The 24,626-nt window shown below is 39.6% G+C and overlaps 1 protein-coding gene across 23 annotated transcripts in view; it reads right to left on the reverse strand.

The window, feature by feature from the left end:
• ODAD2 (outer dynein arm docking complex subunit 2) overlaps positions 1-24,626 on the reverse strand; it is a 186,558-nt gene that overhangs the window by 48,176 nt on the left and 113,756 nt on the right. For all 23 annotated transcript variants that reach the window (XM_084979979.1, XM_021064724.2, XM_021064723.2 and 20 more), the window contains 2 exons: positions 14,269-14,457; positions 12,571-12,792 (listed from right to left, as the gene is read on the reverse strand). In XM_084979979.1, coding sequence (XP_084836105.1) covers positions 12,571-12,792; positions 14,269-14,457 — 411 coding nt within the window. The remainder of the gene's footprint in view (positions 1-12,570; positions 12,793-14,268; positions 14,458-24,626) is intronic.

Consider the following 24,626-nt stretch of genomic DNA (forward strand, 5'->3'; position numbering starts at 1 on the left):
ACGCTGTCTATAAATAGCCACTCTAAATAAAGATACACGAGTAGGTAAATGGATAGAAAAAACTAGAATTTAGCGTGCTAATACTAACTCCCCCCCCCAAAAAAAATCATAATGTTTCTATTAGTAGGAAAAAAAGGTAGATTCCAACACAAAGAATATGACCAGGGATTAAGACCATTTCGTAGTGAAAAAGGGGTGATTGAGAGAACACATTATTCCTAAGTATTTATGCACCTAATAAGGCAGCTTCAAAATAGATGGAGAAAAAAACTGATAGAACTGGAGGTAGAAATTGGCAAATCCATAATAACTGATAGAACAAGTAATCATAAAATCAATGAAGATGTCGAATATTTGAATAATATTAACCAACTTGACTTTATTAAACTTTATAGGATGCTTCACCCTAACCACATCAAAGTACTCATTTTTTTTCAAGTGCACATGGAACACTAACAGGATAAACCATATTCTGGGGCACAGAAGAAGTCTCAAATGTTTTACAAATATTCGAGTAATATCATGTGTATTCTCTGAGTACAGTGGAATCCAATTACAAACCAATAACAGGAAGGCACCTGGAAAATCCTCAAATATTTGGAAACTAAATATCACACATCTAAATAATCCACGAGTCAAAGAGGAAATCAAAAGGGAAATCAGAAAGTATTTTTAACGTAATAAAAATGAGAACAGAATTTATCAAAACTTCGGGGATGCAGTATTAGAGGAAAATTTATACAACTAAGCACATTTATTAGAAAACGATAAAGGTGTCAAATCAATTACCTTGGTCTCCACCTTAAGAAACTAGACAAAGAAGAGAAAATGAAACCCACAAGTAATCAGAAGATAGGAAATAATAAAATCACAAAGGAAATCAATGGAAATAAAAAGCAATAGAGAGGAGTTCCCGTCCTGGCTCAGTGGTTAACAAACCTGACTACTAACCAAGACATTGCGGATTTGATCTCTGGCCTCGCTCAGTGGGTTAAAGATCCAGTGCTGCTGTGAACTGTGGTGTAGGTTGCAGACATGGCTCGGATCCTGTGTTGCTGTGACTGTGGTGTAGACCTGCAGCTACAGCTCCGATTGGACCCCTAGCCTGGGAACCTCTATATGCTGCAGGTGCAGCCCTAAAAAGACCAAAAAGAAAGAAGGAAGGAAGGAAGGAAGGAAGCAAGGAAGGAAGGAAGGAAGGAAAGAAAGAAAGAAGGAAGGAAGGAAGGAAGGAAGGAAGGAAGGAAGGAAGGAAAGAAGGAAAGAAAGAAAGAAAGAAAGAAAGAAAGAAAGAAAGAAAGAAAGAAAGAAAGAAAGAAAGAAAGAAAGAAGGAAGGAAAGAAAGAAAAGCAATAGAGAAAAATTAATGAAACAAAGCTGGTTGTTTGAGAAGATCAATAAATTGATAGACTTCTAGCCAGATTGATCAGGATAAAAAAAGAAGATAAAAATTATCAATATCAGGAAAGAAAGAGGTGCCATAACTACAGGCTCTCTATATATACTAAAAGGATATGAAAATATTTGAAACAACTTTAAGCCAAAACATTTGACAGTTTTAAAAAAAATGAACTAATTCTTTGAAAGACATAAGATATCAGCGCTCACTCAACAAGAAATAAATAATGAATGGCCCCAAATAGATTTTAAAAATTGGACTTGTAGTTTTAGAACTTACGAAAGTGAAAACTTTTGGTCTAGATGGCTTCACTTGTGAATTCTACCAGACATTTAAGGAAGACATAACACCAGAGCTTATAAAACTTTTCAGGAAAATTGAATAGGAAACAAAACTTTATAACTTATTCACTGAAGCCAACATCCTCCTAATAGCAAAACAGAGAAAGACGTCATAAGAAAATAATACTATAAAAATGAATATATGCACAACCCTAAACAACATTACAGCAAATTAAGTTCAATAATGTATGAAAAGGGGAGTTCCCATCATGGCTCAGCAGTAACGAACCCCACTAGTGTCCATGAGGATGCAGATTTGATCTCTGGCCTCATTCAGTGGGTTAAGGATCCGGTGTTGTGGTGAGCTGTGGTGTAGGTTGCAGACGTGGCTTGGATCCCATGCTGCTCGGATCCCACATTGCTGTGGCTGTGGTGTAGGCTGGCAGCTGCAGCTCCGATTTAACCCCTAGCCTGGGAACTTCCATATGCCGAAGATGTGGCCCTAAAAAAAAAAGGGGCAGGGGAAAGAAAAAAAAGAAGGATGTATGAAAAGGATAATACATCCTGACAGAGTTTATCTTAAGTTTATCCTAAGAATGCCGGATTGGTTTAACATTTGAAAACTAATGTAATCCTCCGTAACAACAAATTAAAAAGGAAAATCCATGAGATGATGTCAATTGATATAGAAAAACACTTGACAAAATCAGCATCTAGCCCTGATAAAAATTCTCACCCAAGTCGTGGTAGAAGAGAACTTCCCTAACCTGATAAATGGTACCCATGAAAGACCTACGGCTCATATTAAACTTAGTGGTGAAAAGACCGAATGCATTATCCCAAGATAAAGAGTAAGATCAAGATGTGCTGAGGGAAGGTAGTTGCCCGAATCTTGGGACAGAGGACAGTTAGAAGACCAAGAAGAGGCTATGTTAGAAAAAAACTTTGTAAATATTGAAGAAGAAGAAAAAAAAAAGAGTAAGATTAAGGCATCTGCTCTTACTGCTTCTTTCCAACACTGTACAGAGCTTCTGGTCAATGCAATTAGGAAAGAAAAAATAAATAAAAGCATCCAGTGTGGAAAAGAAGAAAAAGCCCTTATTTGCCGATGACACACTTATGTGAGAGGTTGGCGAACCACAACCTGTTTTTCGATGACTTACAGAATGAGGAATGGCTCTTGCATTTTTGTATGGTAGTCAATAATAGTAACAGCCACAACAATTGCAACAGAAAAAGAAAAAAGAATCTGCAACAGAGAGTGCATGCCACCCCCAAAGCCTAAAATATTTAGCATCTGGCCTTTTAGAGATAAAGTCTGTCTACACGGAAAATCTGATGGAATCTCCAAAAACCTACTAGAGTAAATAAGTAAATAACTTGCACCTAAATTGTAGGAGACAAGATTAATATATAAAATCAATTGTATTTCTATATAAAAGCAATAAACCATCAGAAATAGAAAATTTTAAAATACCGTTTATGGAGTTCCCATTGTGGCTCAGTGGTTAACGAATCCAACTAGGAACCATGAGGTTGCAGGTTCGATCCCTGGCCTTGATCAGTGGGTTAAGGATCCGGCGTTGCCGTGGCCTGTGTAGGTTGCAGATGTGGCTCGGAACCCATGTTGCTGTGGCTCTGGCATAAGCCGGTGGCTACAGTTCTGATTTGACCCCTGGCCTGGGAACCTCCATATGCTGTGGGAGCAGCCCAAGAAATGGCGAAAAGACAAAAAAAAAAAAAAAAAAAAAAAAAAAAAAAAAAAAACCATTTACCTGTAGCGTCAAAAATACATAATCAGTTATATAGGGATAAATCTGACCAAAGACGTGAAAAACCCATTTGATGAAAACTAGAGAATATAGCTGCGATATTAAATAAAATCTAATTTAATGGAAAGAAGAGTCCTTTTTTATGGGTCAGAAGAGTCAGTATTGTTAAGATATCAATTCCCCCCCCCCAAGTCTATAGATTTAATGCCATTCCAATCGAAATTCTCTGGAAGCATTTCCTATAGAAAATTACAAACTAATTTTAAAGTTCATATGGAAATATAAAAGAACTAGAATAGTCAAAACAACTTTTAAACGACAATAAGTTAGGAAGGCTAACTATTTAATTACCTAGCTAACTTTAAGGCTTATTATAAAACTACAGGATTAAGACTGTGGTATTGGCATAAATATAGACAGATAGAACAAGGGAACAAAACACTGATTTTTCCAAAATTAAAAAATAAATTCAGTAGAGAAAGGGCAATCTTTTCAATAAATGATGCCCTTATGCTCCCCAAAATGCGCTTCAATTCATATCCAGCATCGTTTAAAAATTAACTCAAAATTGACCATTGACCATTTAAAAAAAAAGGTAAAAAAATGTGAACATTTCCCCAAAGGAGTTATGGAGCTAGCGTATAAACGCATCAAAATACATTCAACATTATTAGTCATTAGGGAAATTGGAATTGAAGTCATGAGATATCATTTCACACCTACTAGAACGTCTCAAATAAAAAAGACTGAACATACCAAGTGTTGGTAAGGATGCTTCCTATAAACTGCTGGTGAGAATGTAAAAATGGCACAACCACTTTGGGAAACTGGTTTGGCAGTTTCTTCAAAAGCTAAACATACACATGTCATATGATCCAGTCACTCACTCCTAGGCATTTACTCAAGAGCAATGGAGATACATGTCCATTCAAGACTTGTACAGGAATATCCATAGCAGCCTTATTTGTAATAACCCCAAAATGGAAATAACTCAAAAGTCCATCAACAAGCAAAAGGATAAGCAAATTGTGGAAAATCCATGTAATACTACTCAGCAATAGAAGAGGGAGCTATTGATACATTTGAGAACAGAGATGAATATGAAAATACCTGAGCTGAGTGAAAGCAGCCAACCAAAAAAAATCAAGCACATACTGTAGGATCCTATTTACATTAAATTCCAGAAAATGCTAATCTATGAAAATGAATCTGTATTGATAGAAAGCAGATCAGTGGTTGGCCCAAGACAGAAAGGGGCAGGAGAGGAGGTTTAGCAAGGGGTAGCATGAAACTTTGGGGGGGTCTTTATCTTGACTTGGTAATGATTTTGTGTGTGTGTGTGTGTGTGTGTGTGTGTGTACAGTATGTATATGTATATATGTCAAAACAACAAATTGTATACTTTAATTATGTGCATGTGTATGTTTTTCTTTCTCACTTTAAGGGAAAAGTGCAGGGAGTTCCCTTTGTGCTCAGCGGTTAATGAACCCAACTCGGAACCATGAGGATGCAGGTTCAATCCCTGGCCTTGCTCAGTGGGTTAAGGATCTGGCATTGCTGTGAGCTGTGCTGCAGGTCACCGACACAACTTGGATTCCATGTTGCTGTGACTGTGGTGTAGGCCGGCAGCTGTAGCTCCAATTTGACCCCTAGCCTGGGAACTTCCACATGCCACAGGAGCAGCCCTAAAAAGCAAAAAACAAAAAAACAAAAAACAAACAAACAAAAAAACCCCCACCCCCCAAAAAAAACCCAAAAAACAAAAAACAAAAAAGGAAAAGTACAAATACTGTAATAAGAAAAAAGCCAATCAGAAGCAGATCTGTGTATGATTCTATATGCGGTAGCATAATATATGCACCGATACCTAGTAATCCTACTAAGTAATTTAATTGCATTTTGATAAATGGACTATTCCCAGCGCTCCAGGGAATATCTGAAATGTGAGGAAGGTACTCAAAACTATAGTTACATAAAGAATTTTAATTAACAGACAATACTATAGTTCAAGCAAACATTAAGTGCTTAGACTTGGATTCAGACAATGTGAGTTTCTGGTTGACCTCAATACCTAAAGCCCATTTTCCTGATTCAAAAGCATTAGTGATGCTTTTCTTTCCCCGAGCCAGGCTTCAAAACCCAAGAGGCATGTCAGCTCCTGGGCTCACCCCCTGGTACTGTGGAACACCACCACACCTGCAGAGTCTGGGGACAGCCACAATGACCCTTTTGGCTCCACCCAGACTGAACTCCCCTCTCTGCCACTGCTGGGACCGCTGCAGGTGGCGTTTCCTGCAGTCTCTTCAATTTCCTGCCTTCCAGAAAGTTACAGGTAGTTTTACCTGCCAGGTATGGACGTTGGCAAATACAAAACCAATGTCAGTGCGAGGAGGAGGGGGCTTCATGCCTTTTCTAGGTGCTCACCAATCTTTCTATTTGATCACTTTTTCTGTCTGAGGAAAGGGCTGGTCCTGCTCAGGTTTCCTGCCACTTCTTCCCCTCTTTCTGTCACTTCCCTAAGCTACAGTTTTGTTATAATTAGCAAATGACTTTAGTAGCTCTCCTAGACTGCTTATATTTTCATTAGAATTGCCAACAGCTCTGCTTCTATGTTCATAAGGTTTTGTGGAGTTCCTCTTGTGGCTCAGTGGTAACGAACCCGACTAGTGTCCATAAGGATGCAGGTTCGATCCCTGGCCTCGCTCAGCGGCTTAAGAATCTGGCTTTGCCATGAGCTGTGGTGAGGGTAACAGACTCAGCTCGGATCCAGAGTTGCTATGGTTGTGGTGTAGGCCGGCGGCTGCGGTTCCAATTTGATTCCTAGCTTGAGAACCTCCACATGCCATGGGTGTGGCCCTAAAAAGACCAAAAAAACAAAAAAAAAGGTGGGGGTTTTAATGATATAAGACCTTGGGCTGATACTGTGGAGAAGGAGTTCTATATGAAATCCTAAAGAGGATAAGATTGAATTATTCCTACCCCATTGTATTCACCAGAGCAGGGGATTTCTTTGTTCCTGAATTAGAGCTTCTTACTTGAGAGGTTCTACCACAAGGATTGTTTATTTTATCATAACTGAATTAGGAAATCCTTGTTGACTGCTTAGCAGTGTTCATTCCAGAACCCAGGTTAACCCACTGAATTCCCGAGACTTTTTTTTTTTTTTCTTCAGGGCTGCACCTGTGGCACATGGAGGTTCCCATGCTAGGGTCAAATCAGAGCTGTAGCTGCTGGCCTCTGCCAGAGTCACAGCAATGCCAGATCCGAGCTGTGTCTGCAACCTACACCACTGCTCACGGCAACACCTGATCCTTCACTCACTGAGCGAGGCCAGGGATTGAACCTGCGTTCTCATGGATACCAGTCGGCTTCGTTACCTCTGAGCCACGACGGGAACTCCATGAATTTGCCTTAACAGCTCTTCTTCCTGGTCGTCATGCTCCATGAGAGCAAATGTCGATGTTTTCCAGGCTTCCCTAAACTCTCTGCCAAACACAACGTCTCCCTCCTTGCTCATGGCTTAATTCCTCTCCAGTGTTATTTCCCGAATCTTCCTTCTCCCCTGTCTCTGGACCTGAACTGCTGAATAAGAAAACCACTAACCACCTACTGCAAACTTGAAATGTAGCCAGTCCAAATTGAAATGTATCATAAGTGTAAAAGCACAGCCAGATTTTGAAGATTTAGTACCCCAAAAGACCATGTGAAATATTAGTTTATATTGATTGTATCCTGAAATAATAATACCTTGGATAGACTGGCTTAAATAAAGTATCTTACTACAACTAATGGTACCTTTTTATCTTTTCTGAAATCGGGGCTGCTACAAAATGTAATGTAATGAAGGTGGCTCACATTACATTTCTACTGGATAGCACTGCTCTAGACCTAAAATTCACACTGACCTTTTAAACGGAACATGTCAGAAACTGAGCTCAGTCTGTCCCAGTGCTCAAGCCTGCAGTTACCAGAGAACGTACATCAGTTGGCATGAGACAGCTACAATGCATAATATCAGCTGTTACTGCTGAGGAAACTGTACACACTAAGGAGCTAATTCTAGGAGCTCCCGCTGTAGCACAGTGGGTTAAGAATCCAACTGCAGCGTCTTGGGTTGCTGTGGAGGCATGGGATCAATCCCCAGCCCAGTGCGGTGGGTTTAAAGGATCTGCTGTTGCCACGGCTGTGGCGCAGGTGACAGCTGCAGCTTGGATTCCATCTCTGGTCCAGGAACTACCATAAGGTGCAGGTACAGCCATTAAAAAGAAAAAAAAAAAAAGCTAACTCTAGAGTAAATTACTTAGGAACAGGGTGTAGGACCTCGGTACTTGTCAGACAATCTGTGCACATTGCTCATGGGCAGCTGCAGGCATATTTGCAAGACTAGGAGATAACACTATACCATCATCCTGCAATATCCAAGGAGAGTTGGTTCCAGGACCTGCAAGGACACCAAAATCCATGGGTGTTCAAGTCCCTTATGTAAAGTGATATATTATTTACATATAACCTACACACACTGTCCCATATACTTTATTTATTTATTTATTTAATTTTTAGGGCTGCACCTACGGCATATGGAAGTTCCCAGGCTAGGGGTCCAGTTGGAGCTACAGCTGCCGGCCTATGATGCAGCCACAGCAAAGCAGGATCCCAGCCATGTCTTCGACCTACACCACAGCTCATGGCAACACTGGATCCTTAACCCACTAAGCAAGGCCAGGGATCAAACCCATGTTCCCATGGATACGAGTCAGGTTCATTACCACCGAGCTGCAACAGGAACTCCATATACCTTATTTTGTAGTTTGTTTTTATTCAGGTATAGTTGACTTACAGTGTTATATTAGTTTCAAGTATATAACATGGTGATTCACAATTTTTAAAGATATATTTCATTATAATTATTTTATAATATTGGCAATATTCCTCATGATGTATAGTACATCCTTGTAGCTTATTTATTTTATACGTAATAGTTTGTACCTTGGAATCCTCTACCCATATCTCACCCTCGCCCTCTCCCCTTCCCTTCTCTTTCCCTACTGTAACCACTAGTTTGTTCTCTGTATCTGTGAGTCTGCTTCTTTGTTGTTATATTCACTGGGTTGTTGTAATTTTTAGATTCCACATATAAGCAATATCATATAGTATTTGTCTTTCTCTGACTTATTTCACTTAGCATAAGGCCCTCCAAATCCATCCATGTTGTTGCAAATGGCAAAATTTCATTCATTTTTATGGCTGAGTTAACATCCTAGTGTTACACACACACACACACACACACACACACACACACACACATACCACACCCTGTTTATCCATTTATCTGTCAATGGACATTCAGGTTGCTTCCTTACCTCGGCTATTGTAAACAGGGCTGCTATGAACACTGAGATGCATATACCTTTTGGAAAGTTCTATTTTCAGTTTTTTAAGGAACCTCCATACTGTTTTCCATGGTGGCTGCACCAATTCAATTCCCACTAACAGTGTACAGGGGATCCTTTTTCTCTATATCCTTGCTAAATAACAAATAAAATTTGTTATTTGTGGTCTTTTTGACAATAGTCATTCTGACAGGTGTGAGGTAGTATCTCACTAAAGTTTTGATTTGCAATTTCTCTAATGATTAGTGATGCTGAACATCTTTTCATGTGCCTGTTGGCTGCTGCAATGTTTTTAAATCATCTCTAGATTATTTATACCACTTAATACAATGTAAATGACATGTAAATAGTTGCCAGCACACGTGGCAAATTCCTAGTTTTGTTTTTCCGCTTTTAAGGGCTGCGCTTGTGGCATATGGAGGTTCCCAGGCTAGGGGTCGAATCAGAGCTGTAGCTGCTGACCTATGCCACAGCCACAGCAACATGGGATCCAAGCCGTGTCTGTAACCTACACCACAGCTCATGGCAATTCCAGACCCTTAGCCCACTGAGCAAGGCTGCCAAGGATTGAACCTGTGTCCTCATGGATGCTAGTCAGATTCGTTAACTGCTGAGCCATGACGGGACCTCCCAACTAGTTTTGTTTTTTTGGAACTTGTTGAAATTTTTTTCTGAATATTTTCAATCAGGAGTTCCTGTTGTGGTGCAGAGGAAATGAATCCAACTAGGAACCATGAGGTTGCGGGTTCTATCCCTGGCCTTGTTCAGTGGATTAAGGATCCAGCATTGCCATGAGCTGCAGTGTAGGTCACAGACATGGCTCAGATCCTGTGTTGCTGTGCCTCAGGCCAGCAGCTGTAGCTCTGATTAGACCCCTAGCTTGGGAACCTCCATATGCAGCAGGTGCAGCCCTAAAGAACAAGAACAAAAAAAATGTTTTCAGTTAGTGCTTGGTTGAATCTATGGATGCAGAACCCACCAATATGAAGAGCCGACAGTTAGCATTTGACTAGAAAGGTGCTACAGCATTTAGGAACAAAAAGAGCCAGGGATCTGCCAAAGTAGTGGGTATAGTTCATACGCATTTAAAGTCATAAATGTTAGCAGTTATGCAATATGACACATTCACTGCAGGTACTTTAACCGCACTGATATGCCATATATTTTCCTGCATTCTCTTGGTTAATAGGATCTTCCTCTTCACTTAGCATGAAACCTAGTCATTTTTTACTCAACCCTTTCTTTGATTCCCCATGTCCAAGCAATGACCAAATCCCATTGATTCCACCAGCACCCAGTACACCACATCCACATTTTTTTACTCCTTGAAGAAAACCAGAGGAGGGAGACACGGGTCCTCATGTGTTCCCCAAAGCCCCACGAGGAAGAACCCACCCATCGTAAGGCCAGCCCCTGTATCATGACAGCCTGGCCTATAGTAAATGTATAAAAAATTCTTCTTTACAGTTATCCTCCAGTAGAAATAGCAGATATGGGAATGCAGGTAGGTGAGACAGTGAGGCCCTTAAGGTACCTTTAGCTGACTGGGTCAAGGCCTCCAGGGCAACAAACCTCGATTGCTTTGTTTCCTCTTTCCTGTCCCCTCACCCTAATCATTGTTACTGCTTCTTTCTCTGATCTATACAAACTGTGCAGATGGGAGAACATAGTTTCAACACTCCTGGGCAGAATACAATTCGTAAGTGATTTGGGATGACCTCTTGACTTTATAAGAGGAAATAAGTGAGAGTGGCATGTGCACCTGGCCTATATGCCAACTGAACGGTAATATGTAAACCTTATTAAACTTGAAAACTTTCAGAGTAGTCTGGAAATTCTCTTCTGAAAGTAACTGGCAATTGTCTATAGCCCAGAAATTCTCTTCTGAAAGTAACTGGCAGTTGTCTACAGTCCAGAAATTCTCTTCTGAAAGTAACTGGCAATTGTCTACAGTCCAGAAATTCTCTTCTGAAAGTAACTGGCAATTGTCTACAGTCCAGAAATTCTCTTCTGAAAGTAACTGGCAATTGTCTACAGTCCAGAAATTCTCTTCTGAAAGTAACTGGCAATTTTCTAAGCATGTTACACGTCAGACACTTTACCAGACTACTTTTATGGATTCATTTTTTAAAAAAGTCTTTAGGGTATATAGACTGTCCTTGTTCAATAAGAGAATGTATAATTTTAAATTAGAAACATCTTCTTGTTTGAAGTGTGACCATAATGACATAGAAGTGATGGTATTTTTATCATTTTTAGCAATGTGAAATTAACATTCCAGTATATTTTTTCATAATTAACTTTTAAAAATTAGTGCTTAGTTTAAAAGGTGCTTTTATGCCAATTTTTTCCTTGAAAAAACTAATTTGGCCTAACTTATGTGCTCTAAAAATAGATTTATAATGGAAAGATTGACATATTTAAATGTAAATTGGGCTTAATTTCAGAAAAATTAACATCATATTCTTCAGCTGTAATAGGCTTAAAGGATAAATTAAAATAATCACCTCAAAAGAATTACCAACTGGCATTTTGAGTCTTATTTCTAAGATGTTTCATATTCAGCATATATATGTTAGACAAAACATGACTAACTGAAGATTTTATTAGCTTGTGTCTAAAAAAAACCAAGGTAACTTTGGACATACATTGCAAAATATAAATGTATCTGGCTGTCATAGGCTCCATATTGAAATAATAGACCATGAAATTATATTCCACAAGGAAACAAGCTATAGAAAGAATTTGAATTTTAAGTCAATTTTTCCTAATCCTTGTAAGCTGTTCATGTATTTTTATATTTATTGTCATTAAAATATCCCATTCAGAAGCTCTAGGTGATGTCCAACATACAGATACATCAAAGTCTATGTTCAGAAAACTTTCCTACCTGGATATTAGTTGAAGGCAAAGAAAATTTGACACACAGATTTTTTTTGGGGAAAAAAAAACCCCACATCTTTGAATCGGTTCTTTGCATATGGTTAAGACTGGCAAGCCTGGGAGTTCCTGCCATGGCTCAGAGGGTTATGAACCTGACATACTGTCTGATCCCTGGCCTCACTCAGTGGGTTAAGGATCCAGTGTTGCCGCAAGCTGTGGTGTCGGCTGGCAGCTGCAGCTCTGGTCCATTTCCCAGCCTGGGAACTTCCATATGCCACAGGTGTGGCTCTAAAAAAGGCAAAAAAAAAAAAAAAATTGGCAAGACTATCTAGTTGCTGTTTGTCAGCCCCTTTGCTGTATATTTGGTGCCTGTACTTTATCATTTAAATGCTAAGTAAACAAAATATGAAACAGAATTATGAACACTGTTGATTGTTCATCTATTATGCCTTTTTTCTTTTGTGGCCACACCTGAGGCATGTGGAAATTCCTGGGCCAGGGCTCGAAGCCATGCTACAGCAATAACCCAACACTGGATCCTTAACCCACTAAGCCATATGAGAACTCTGTACACTATACCTTTTCTTGAATCAAATTCAAATTATGGGACAATTATTTAATTGAGTAAATTTTATATTCTTTGATTTCGAAAAATTCTATCTCCATGCAACTTTTCTGCAGCACAAAACACGGTAACCATACCACACAGCTCATTTGCAGCCATGACTCAACAAGTGGGCAGTTTCGTGTGTTCAAATACCCCCTTCAGTAAAATTTAACATTATGTTTCTTCCCAGCCTCCACTGACCTAACTCGGACTACACCACACAGTTGATCAACAGTACCTTCACAGCGCCGTTCTCGTGCATGGTGATGCAGTTGTCAGCATTTTCTGAGAGCTGGTACAAAGCCTGAGCTGTCGCTCTGTGCACGTTGGTGTCACTGGACTTCAGGTAACGCACCAACGGAGCCACTGCCTTGTGCTCCCCGAAGGCCACTCTGTTTCGGCCCCACATACAGCAACGTGAAATAGCTTCGGCCAGGTGACGCCTCAGCTTGTCATTATTCTGCACAAGGAAAAGCAAGTGTGGTGTGTGCATTGTAATGACCCCGTGAGATCACGTTTATGCTCTAGATGTTTATTACTGCTGGCCACTCGGGCGGTGCCTGGATGGAAACTAGTCTTTTTGTGGGTCACCAGTGGATCAAGGCTCAACCTGGCATTTTCTTTTTATGGACCGAAGGCAGGACATGCACTCAAGGGTGATCAGGTGTCTGGCATTAGTTATTGGCTTAAGCCTCCATTTCCTTTTGAGTAAGTCTACTCACAAGGCAGAATTACAGATTGGCATGTGGTTGAGGAATAAATTAAGGAATATTGGACACTCTTAGGGGAGGCTTCAGTTAACTAGGGTAAACGAATGAATTCTACTTCATGCTAGGAATGCTGCTCATCAGTGATACACCTTGATTTCCAAGAGGGAGAAGACAACACAGTAAATTGTGTATTTTGTTGTTGGTGGTGGTCCTTTTAGGGCTGCGCCTGCAGCATATGGAGGTTCCCAGGCTAGGGGTCAAATCGGAGCTGCAGCTGCTGGCCTATGCCACAGCCACAACAATGCCAGATCCAAGCCGCATCTGTGACTTACACCACAGCTCATGGAAACCCCAGATCCTTAACCCACTGAACAAGGCCAGGGATTGAACCCACAACCTCATGGTTCCTAGTCAGATTAAACAATGTATTGTTTATTTGGACCATATGCTTCTTTGTGTCTGCAATTACCTCATATACGTACAGTATAACTGAATAACATTTCTGTATGCAATTACCGTGTATAGGTGTAACATAACTGAATAACGCTATAGTTTTCTCTTTATTAATGGCACTATCCTCTTGGTTCAGGCCACAATTTGGTGTCCTTAACTGAGTCTGGCAGATATTCTCAAGAACTCAGTGTTAGTCTGGCCCTAAATATTTTCTAGACCAAGCAGGCTGCCAGTGATTGAACTTCTGCTCTATGGCTTTTCTGCGGTCCAAGCTATGCTCCAATCCCTCTGTCATGGTGAAGCCATTCTCTCTCAAGGCTGCTTGTTCTATCTGGCACAGCTCTGGATGAATAACACAGTGATTGCCAAAGTTTTCTAGCTCAAGGATGCCACCGACCCAAGCTTGCTAAGCTGGGGGAGGAGCATTTACCTTCTCAAGTTGGCATGAACGATTATCTTAAGGCTCATAAATAATGATGAGAGTGAAGAAGATGCTAGTTTAGATTTCTACAATAACATTTATATTTGCCACCATCTTACTTGCCAGTGATAAACAAAAGGACCTTGAATATTAATATTATACAATTTCAAATACATCTTCACACTGATTAGTCTCAGAGAAATGAAATGAGTTCACCAAGATCTTATACATCCTAAGTGATGGATATTAAACTTGAATCCAGGTCGGTGGATTTTAAGCTCATTGCTTTTGCCACTATACTGTGATATCTTACGACAACATGCATTTTGAAATAAAAAGGTGTGTTACTTACTGTATTTGCTAGTTTGGACAATAAAGGGACAACTCCGTGATCTGTGATAACAGCTAAATTTTCTTCGTCTTTGGCTATATTGGTAATAGCAGCACACACACTTGCCAAAACTTCTTTATTATCTGATTTCAGTAAATTGACCACGAGTTCCAAACCACCAACAAAGGAACGAACCATTTCTCCAGCATCCTAGACAACAATAAAAATAAGGATGGTATCAAAAGGAAGCCTATATTTAGCATTTTTAAAAAAGTAATGATGACAAGGCTGTGAGGTATACCTTTGGCATGAAAAATAAATTCAGCTGAATTTATATGTTATATAAAAGTTCTATGTGTGTATGTATAACACACAGACGATTCAGTTTCAACAGATATCTATTGAACGACTATTACGTGAGAGTCACTGTGATAACTACTGGGGTTATTGAAGTGAATAAACACAACTGAGTCTTATTATTTGCAGTAACTAAGTTCTATTAAATCATCACAGAAATGGAATTAGCTAATACTGAACATTGCTCCTAAGGGAGAAACAGGGTTAAGTTTCGGCAAGTCCCTGGTCACACTGTCATCAACTGGTCAATACATTACCTCATTTCATGTGTGTTTCTGTTTAAAGACATCTCATTGCATATGCTCTTAATTCATTAACACTGAACCCACAGATAACACACTGTACTCAATACTCATGCCTGAATGAAGCTTATCTATCTTCTCTGTGAGGCAAATCATGCCTTCTTGCACTTAGGACTCCGGACAGCATATCAATCAGCACTAAGCACGTGGGTCATTTTTAAAAATTTTTTTTTGGGGGGGGCTCCCCTGTGGCATATGGAGTCCCTGGCTCCAGATCTGAGCTCCAGTTGCAACCTATGCCACAGCTGTGGAAGTGCCAGATTCTTAACCGACCGTGCCAGGCTGGGAATTGAACCTACATCCTGTAAGCTGTGCCACAGGTCACAGATACTGTGGCTGTGGTGTAGGCTGGCAGCTGCAGCTCTGATTCTGCTCCTAGTCTGGGAACTTCTATATGCCGTGGTGTGGCCCTAAAAAGAAAAAAAAAAAGCTATGGGGGGATAGCAAAGGAGCCTGAACCTAGTCTCCATCACTGAAAAGAGCAGAAATGGCATCCTAAGAATTATAAAATTAGAAATGCTACCCTGGCCTGTATCTCTGTCCTAAAAGACCAAGAAATCTCATTTTAGCTTAAAATGAACAATATAAAAAGACCATAGTCAATTTCTCTAGAGAGTTACTATAAGAAGAAAAAATGAAAAAAAAAGAAAATTATAGAAAGTGTATAATTAGAATTATTAAAGCTCATAAATTAGGCGATTAGTAAAAAAACATTTTTTTTTTCTTTTACGGCTGCAGGTACAGCCTATGGAAGTTCCCAGGCTAGGTGGTAGATTCAGAACTGCAGTTGCTGGCCTAACTACAGCCATAGTACCGTGAGATCCAAGCCACATCTATGACCTATACCACAGCTCGTGGCAATACTAGAACCTGAACCCACTGAGCAAGACAAGGGATTGAACCTGAATCCTCATGGATACTAGTCAGGTTGGTTTCTGCTAAACCACAATGGGAACTCAATTAAAAACCATTTTTTTAAAGAGAAGTAAAAGATCCATAAAGAGTTAGAAATAAAATATTCATTTTTATCTACTCAATACTGTACAATAACCTATATGGGAAAAGAATCTGTGAAAAGAAATGGATATATGTGTAGATACAACTGATTTATTTTGCTGTATTCCTGAAACTAATACAACTTTGTATGTCAACTCTACTCCAATAAAAAATTTTAAAAATAAAGATTCATTTTGGAAATAAAGAGTAAACTAGAAGGAACAAAGGAATGAATTAACAAATAGGAAATATCTTTAAATAAATAGAAAGTGGGAAAACTCCAAAGTGATGGAAAAAGAGCTAATTAAAAACTTCGAGAACAAACAGAGAAGATCTAATGTACATATGGTAAGAGGCCCTAAGAAGGAAACAGCAATACAAGAGAGCACAATTTTAAAAACTAATTCAAGAAGACTCTCTCCTGAAATAAATAAAACCTGAGAATATATTGAAAAGTTACTCAATATACCAGGGAAAACGGGCTCAGAATTGGCTAACATAAAGACATATACAACTGCTGGACTTTAATAAAAAAGAAAAAGAGGAGTTCCTGTTGTGGCTCAGTGGTTAATGAATCTGACTAGGAACCACTGAGGTTGCAGGTTCAATCCCTGGCCTTGCTCAGTGGGTTGAGGATCCGGCGTTGCTGTGAGCTGTGGTGTAGGTCGCAGATGTGGCTCAGATCTGGCGTTGCTGTGGCTGTGATATAGGCCAGTGGCTATAGCTCCGATTAGACCCCTAGCTTGGGAACCTCCATATGCCTCGGGAGCAGCCCTAGAAAAGGCAAAAAGACAAAAAAAAAAAAAAAAAAAAAAAAGAAAAGAAAAAGAAAAAGATTCTTTGGTCTTCTAAGCAAAATGACTAAGTCACTTCTAAGGAAAAGAATAAGCTATCCTTAGACTTTCCAGAAGAAACGTTTTATGCAGAGAGTAACATATGTCAGCTACTCAAGAGAAATTGTGCATCAAGTTTCTCACACGCAGCCAAAATGACCTTCAAGGGTAAAACTGTTATAAACATGGAAGATTTGGGGGAGTGATGTTATTTAACACAGGCCCTCCCCAAAGACTACACTTGAGACCAAGTGTCAGATCTCCAAAAAGAATAAAAAGACACTGATAAGAAATGGAATACTACTCAGCCATAAAAAACCAAAATAATTCCCTTTGCAGCAACATGGATGGAACTAAAGACCCTCATACTAAGTGAAGTAAGTCAGAAAGAGAAAGACAAATACCACATACTATCACTTATATGTGGAATCTAATATATGGCACAAGTGAACCTCTCTACAGAAAAGAAACAAACTCATGGACTTGGAGAACAGACTTGTGGTTGCCAAAGGGGAGGCGGAGGTGGGTGGGATGGACTGGGAGTTTGGGGTTAGTTGATGCAAACTATTGCATTTGGGGTGGATAAGCAATGAGATCCTGCTATACAGCACAGGGAACTCTATCCAATCACTTGTGATAGAACATGATGGAGGATAATGTGAGAAAAAGAATGTGTGTATATATGACTCAGTCACTTGGCTATACAGCGGAAATTGACAGGACATTGTAAATCAACTGTCATAGAAAGAAGAAAAATCTTAAAAAAAAAAAAAGACACTGACAAGAAGATGGCAGATTTCTTAAAATCCTTTACTGGCTTCATTTCCTTCAGGATAAGGTCTACATGGCCTCCCTGACATGTATCTTCCCAGACTAACTCAGCAGCACTGAGTCTGCTTTCACACTATATATACTCTTTTGCATAAACTGTACTCCACCTCTAGGATTACAGCTGCTCCCTACAGCACCATGGTCTTTTATATCCTGGACCAAGTTATCTTCTTTAGCTGGAGGTTCGCCCTACTGAACTTACCCACTCCTACTCAGCCCTGAAAACTCTGACTCAGCTTTCAACAGCAGCTTGACTAAAAACTCCTCTGTTGAAATTGCCCCCCTCTTTCTCAGCGTGGGTCACCTCTCCCCTCCTTCTTGTGGATGGTTTTCTCCAGAACCCACGTCCTCATTCTCACGTGGGCACATCTGGATTTTGTTGGGCTGCCGAATTCTCACACGCAGGCTTCTGCAGAGAGCGCCTCCAACCAGAGGTAAGACTTGACCAGCCTAACCCTATCCTGGAAGACTCCTCCCTCACCAATTATTTGTCTAGGGCTGGGCTGGATGTGGCTAATGAGTTCTGCGATGACGATGCCCAGGGATCGTCAGGATGCCGTGAATGGCAGAACAGAAAGAGGATAATAAGAGCCGGGTCCTCGCAGACATCGCGGAGCTGTTGGATCAACTAAGCCTGAGGTCAGATTTGGTTATTTAAAACTCAAGGCTTTTATGGCCATTTTTTTTTTTCCCTCACATTGTAATTATTTTCTTATGGGTCCTTTCCTCACTCACGTGTGAGTTCTCCGAGAATGGTTCTACTTGTTTTCTTTGACTCTCACTCAGAATATGGTTTGGTGCCTGCCACTCAGAAGACTTTTAATAAATGTTTGTTTGTTGGAAGTCCCGTCGTGGTGCAGTGGTTAACGAATCCGACTAGGAACCATGAGGTTGTGGGTTTGATCCCTGCCTTTGCTCATTGTGTTAAGGATCTGGTGTTGCCGTGAGCTGTGGTGTAGGCTGCAGACGTGGCTCGGATCCTGCATTGCTGTGGCTCTGGCGTAGGCTGGTGGCTGCAGCTCCGATTCGACCCCTAGCCTGGGAACCTCCATATGTCGAGGGGGCGGCCCAAGAAATGGCAAAAAGACAAAACAAACAAACAAACAAAGAGTGTTCGTCTGTGAGATGGAGTGTAAATGGATTGGATCAATTAGCCTCCCAGTCTAGCGACTTGCTGGTCCCTCACTGCTTTCTCACTGGGGCCACTGGGAAGAATAACAAAAGTGATGGCATCTGCCTCTGATCCAAGAGCTTCCTCAGGTGCCTGGTATGATACACAGGAGCTGGGGTCCCAGTGAGGTCATGGGCTTGGCTCCCTGGGGCCTTGGAACCTCCGTCATCTGTGGGGCAGAGTCACCTGTGTGACTCAAGCCTATAGGCCTCTCTAAAATTTGCATTTGTTCTGAAAGTGAGACTTCCTTCTTTTTCTGTTCTCTTTTTCAGGTTTAAAGATTTTAAGCACATGACGCCTTGCCTCACATACTGTCTATGGAAAGGGAGACAGTATATTTGAGGATGGAAAGATAATTACTCTGCCAAAATTGTCTTGCACTAGTGCTAAGCGACTGGGCAAAGTCACCACGTTTTCCACCTTCTCACATGTCTTAAAAAAACAGTCTTTGCCAGTTTCACCACTGGTACAATATTGGTTATGGACAAATCAGATTTTCATCTGTAATGGAAAACTCTTTAGTAATAATCATGACAATAGTAATAATAGTAAGACAACAACAGCCTAATTTTTTTTTTTTTTTTTTTTTTTTTTTTGCAGGGCACAAAGACTTCCACATATATTATCTCATCTGAGCCTCATAGCTCTACTTTAAGGAAACATCACATCCTCATTTTATAGGCCGAAAGGCCAAAGGTTCGTGCACACTTAACAATGAAACCAAAAAGCCACGTTAGATCTCCTGATTTCTCATTTAGTGTCTTTCCACTACACACCTTGTACTTGGAAGTACCAACAATTGTGGCTGTCATAATAAAGCTAGTTTATAAACCATCAGAAGAAGCTTCCCAATTTAGAGGGTTAATAATTCCAAAAGAGATGGAGCTATTTTGCCAATGACATTTCCTAAGAAAAACAAAAACCATAATTGAAAAAGAGAATATGAAACGCCTCATACTGCTACTAAAGCTTCAATAGCTGAATAAGTAGGAAGAGAGAAGTTCAAATCAAATGAAATTAAGTCAAATATACAAATAAGATGAAAATGTAAAGCTGCAAAATATTTTTGGTTAAAATTCAACTTATAGGAAAACGAAGACATTATCATTTACAGATTAATGAATAAAACAGAAAACTGGATGCTTGCACAGAGCAATCAAACTAATGGGGTTAAAATTCTCTCTCTTGCCTCTAGCAAAAAGAACCGGCCGCTTTCTGATGAGGTGAGATACACATAATGCAATTTTAAAATACAAGCAAGGCTAGTGTAACATGACTTAAGACAAAAATTTTTTACCATAAGGGCTATAAAAACACTGCTCTGTGCCATATAGAGACCACACTATGCATAATATAGTATTTGAAAGAGATTTAAAAATAGCATATTGCATATAAAAAATTTCAAAAATGCCACATACACATTAGAATAGCATGTCAGAGAAATCAAAACTGAACAGGCAAATCTTGTCCTAAAAGCTATAGTCAATAAATTGCTCTTCAGATTCTAAGTACATCTATATATCTATAGAAACCAAAGGAGAACAGACAGTGTGGTTCTAACACATAAGATCCTTGTTCTGTTCCTAGCAGTTAAGTCCTACAGCTTAATGTGTATATATATACACACACATATATATCCAGTATATATACATCAGGGGTGTGTGTGTGTGTGTGTGTGTGTGTGTGTGTATTATATAATACATATACCAGATTTAGAAATTACCTTACATTTTCGTCTTTTTTTTGGGGGGGGGGGTCGCACCTGCGGCACATGGAGGTTCCCAGGCTAGGGGTCTAATTGGAGCTGTAGCCACCAGCCTCTGCCAGAGCCACAGTAACGCCAAAGCCACAGCAATGCCAGATCTGAGCCACATCTGTGACCTACACCACAGCTCACAGCAACACTGGATCCTTAACCCACTGAGCGAGGCCAGGGATCAAACCCGCAACCTCACAGTTTCTAGTCAGATTCGTTTCCGCTGCACCACCATGGGAACTCCAACCTTACATTTTCAAATGTAGTTCTTCAAAAATTAAAAGGAGAACATCCATTCTTATTCCTTTCTTTCCAAACTGAAGGAAAAAATTAATTTCAGGTAAAATAAATGTTACAGTGGCTCACAGTCTGGATTTATGTAGCAGAAAATGCATTAAACTTTGAAGGTGGCTTTATCCAATTAATTCACAAGATGAATTTTTAAAAAAGTTAATGGTTCAGATTTTCTTCTACTTCCTTACCCTAATTTAAGATAATTTTCTTAAATATCACCGTCAACTGTGATTTTCCCATTTTACCATGTCCTGTGCTGATTCTGCTTTAGACTCAGCATTCTGTTAATGAAGAGGTTTAAATTGTGAAGCTCCGCTGTGTATTTAGAGGCTTATGGAGATAATTAAATGCTGTTTTTAACCAATGATGTATTTGGAAGAAGTTTATAAGTACAAGGTGCTAAACACATGTAAAGTCATATTATCATAACGTAGCAATTATATGTAAATCCACTGTGTGTATATGCATATATATATACTTAATTTTAAAATATACATATTTAGAATTATTCCCACTTGTACTCAATAACTTAGAGACTAAGATGGGCAACCAGTTTCTGGTTAAGAGCCAATCAGATGCTTCTGAACCGTGAGTTGTGTAGCTGAGGCTAAGAACAATTATTGAAACCATAATCTTGACTGACAAAAAATTAACTGTACAAAATACTGCACTTCAAAACAACAACAACAACAACAACAACAACAACAGAGAGTCTCCAGTTTATGAAGAGGTTATTTTCCAAAAGTCACTTGTTGGGTCTGTTATATCACATTTTTCTATAAATATGTGATTAGCTTCCCAGTTCATCGGACAAGGCTCTTTATCCTATGATGAACGTGAAATATAACATTCCACTACCTGCAATCAATCCTCATTTTCATGAATGTTCTTTTCACATTTGAAGCCAGCTCCCTGGCCTTCCTCACCTTCTGTGTGAACCTTTAACTCATGTTCATAGTTAATGGTTTTCATCGGTCTCCCCTCTCATTTATCACAGTGCCTCTGAAAACATACCTGGAGTTTAACACAGTTCCAGATGTGGTCTGATGGGAGCAGAGTGTGGCAGAGTCCTCACTTCCTGTTATCTTGACATTGCTTCTGCTAGTGTGGCTGCGTCAGTATCTGATTTGTTCATGTTAAGCTCTGTGGCTAGCCAAAATCCCTGTATCTTTTACAAGTGAATTACTATACAGCCAGAACTCTCATATTCTGAACTTAGGGGGAATTCTTCCTACTTTTTACTGCATAAATTGGGTTGAACAATTTTCATGGAAAAGAGATAAGCTTTTAAAGGTTAAGCTTCACAGTGTTACATGGTAATATTTATCGATTTTTATACAATACTTTGAAAAACCAAGCAAGTTACCTGGGATGTTTCAAGGTAAATAATTTATCCAAGAATTTTCACCCCTAAAAAAATTCCTTAGGGAGGCAAAAAAAAAAAAACAACAACAAAAAACAAAACCCCAAACCAAACAGTTAATAAGGCTGTAGTTCTCAAACTTTGTGGCACATTAGAATTACCTAGGGGAACTTTTAACATTCCTTCAGCTCAAGTTGCACCCTCTGCCAATTAAGTCAGAATGTCTGGTGGTGGGAGCCAGCATCCATAAAGATCTCTAGGTGGTGCCAATGTGCATCAAAGTTTGGAAACCACTGGTTTCAGAGTTTAAGTCATGAAGTGAGAATGGCTGGGAGCATTGCTTGGTTTCATCACTGTTATCACTGTTAGCTCTATGGCTTTGAGCCAGCTACTTAACATCTCTTAGCTTCAATTGCCTCCTCTGTACAGTGGTCCTTGTATTTATCTTTTGAGAGCTGTTAGATAACAACATACTTGGCATATGATAATAGATGGTTTTGGTGCTATCATTTTCTAATTATTTTGAAAATGTACTTTTACCAATAATTTGCACAACTAAAATACCAACTTGATGAATAACCACTTGAAGTTCATTTGATGCCACACATCATTCATCCTTGTGAATGTGTTTAATATGCATACCTCACGTAACAACAAACGTTTCACTACATAGTCAATCCTGTTTTAGAATCCAAAGAAGAATGAGTTGACACAAATATATCTTTGGTTGTCCCTAGATAATAAATCTATGTACGTGTATATCATTAAAACCGCTTTCATCCATCCATTTATCCATCCATTTTTTCATTTGACAAATGAGGAGCCTCAGAAATGTAAGGTACTATTTTGTGCTATGGGATTCAAAATAAATAAGATCTGGATCAGGGGTTCTCAGCCTTGGTGTCACATTATAATCACCTGGGGTGATGTCTTTAAAAATATGAAGGCCTCAGTCAATATACAGAACGAGGGTTAAGGCTCTTGCATGAGAGTATCTGTTTTAAAGCTCTGAAGATAATGTGTATCCAGATGGGAGAATAACCAATTTGGATAATTATGAAATTCCGCTGCTGTTACTTCCAAAATCAAAGCATCAGTGTAAAAATGATTAACTCAAATCCAACATTTAGTTTAAGAGTAAATAGAGGAGAAGTCCTTGTGGAATGATATAGTAAGAGTTTGATCCTCTATAAATGGTGAAGGCACTGGCAAAAAAATGGCAAAATCAATGTTTTTTGAAACTCTTGAATTTAATGAAAGGCTTGTAACAAGGAGTGTTTATTCAAGAAAAATGACTGAACTTCAGTAAGAACAGTGAGCTTTGTAGCATCTTAACTTTCCCACTTTCCTCTACTGGGCTCAGCCATAGCTTTGAAAACCAATGGCCTTGCAAACATAGTATCTGGGAAAACCTGCAGCCTGGCAGCCCCAGGTATGGAAAGAATGGGTTTAGCGCTCTCCACAAAGCCTCATTACAAAAGAACAGTCACTATTTGACCTGAATGGCACCTTTTAGGAAGAGCTCCAAAGGCTGGAATTCACCTCAGGGCTCATTCATTCAATGAGGAAAAATCCTGTCCTCATGGCATGTCATGACAAAAATCAGTGGTAATTTTTTAACTTCTATCTGAGATGGTAATATCAGTTGGGACAAACAAGAGGCTGAACCAAAAAACAAACAAAAAATTAAAACCTTGGAAATGAAATGCCCAGTGAGGGTTTTGAAAAACTCCAGTATATTCCTGGGGACCTAGAACACTGTGTGCAAGTGCAGGGCTATCTATGCATGTGCTCAGAAAAGACCTGGGACAGCCATCATCGTCTCCTTTGGCTGACCTGGAGACTGTACACAAGCAGGAGAAAGGGATAAGAGAGACATGCCAATTGCTAGAGTGTTCAAGGTCGGCCATAAAATGCACATAGCCCCTCACCTAAGGGTGAGGACTCTTATGGTGCAAAGGGTTAAGGAAATCTTTGTCAACTCATCAGCCATCCAAAAAGCTAATGAGCAGAAACCTCAGTGGCTACACTGAAGGGACACAGATGTTACAGAATTAGTCCAAGAGAGTCACTAACAAAAAAGAGCAAAAACAATACCGAATAGCAACAACACAATCCCTGAGAAGGGGGAAATCTGATTTCCAGAGTTTCTAAATTATATTATTTTAAATATAAGGTTTCCAACAAAGAGATAGGAGACATACAAAAGAGAGAGAGAGAGAGAGAGAGAGAGAGAGAAGTGTGCCACAGTGTATGCCCCAGGGAAAGAAAGCAGTCAATAAAATCTGACGGTAAGGAAGCCTGTACCATGTTGGACTTATTAGATAAAGACTTTATTTATTTATTTATTTTTGTCTTTTCTAGGGCCGCACCCACGGATATGGAGGTTCCCAGGCTAGTGGTCTAATCGGAACTGCAGCCACCGGCCTATGCCAGAGCCACAGCAATGCGGGATCCGAGCCATGCCTGCGACCTA

This window comes from Sus scrofa, chromosome 10 (genome assembly GCF_054392235.1).
Source record: "Sus scrofa isolate SSC_HxYL_T2T_F1_AM1 chromosome 10, Sscrofa_HxYL_maternal_Yorkshire_Landrace_v2.0, whole genome shotgun sequence".
Taxonomy (NCBI): domain Eukaryota; kingdom Metazoa; phylum Chordata; class Mammalia; order Artiodactyla; family Suidae; genus Sus; species Sus scrofa.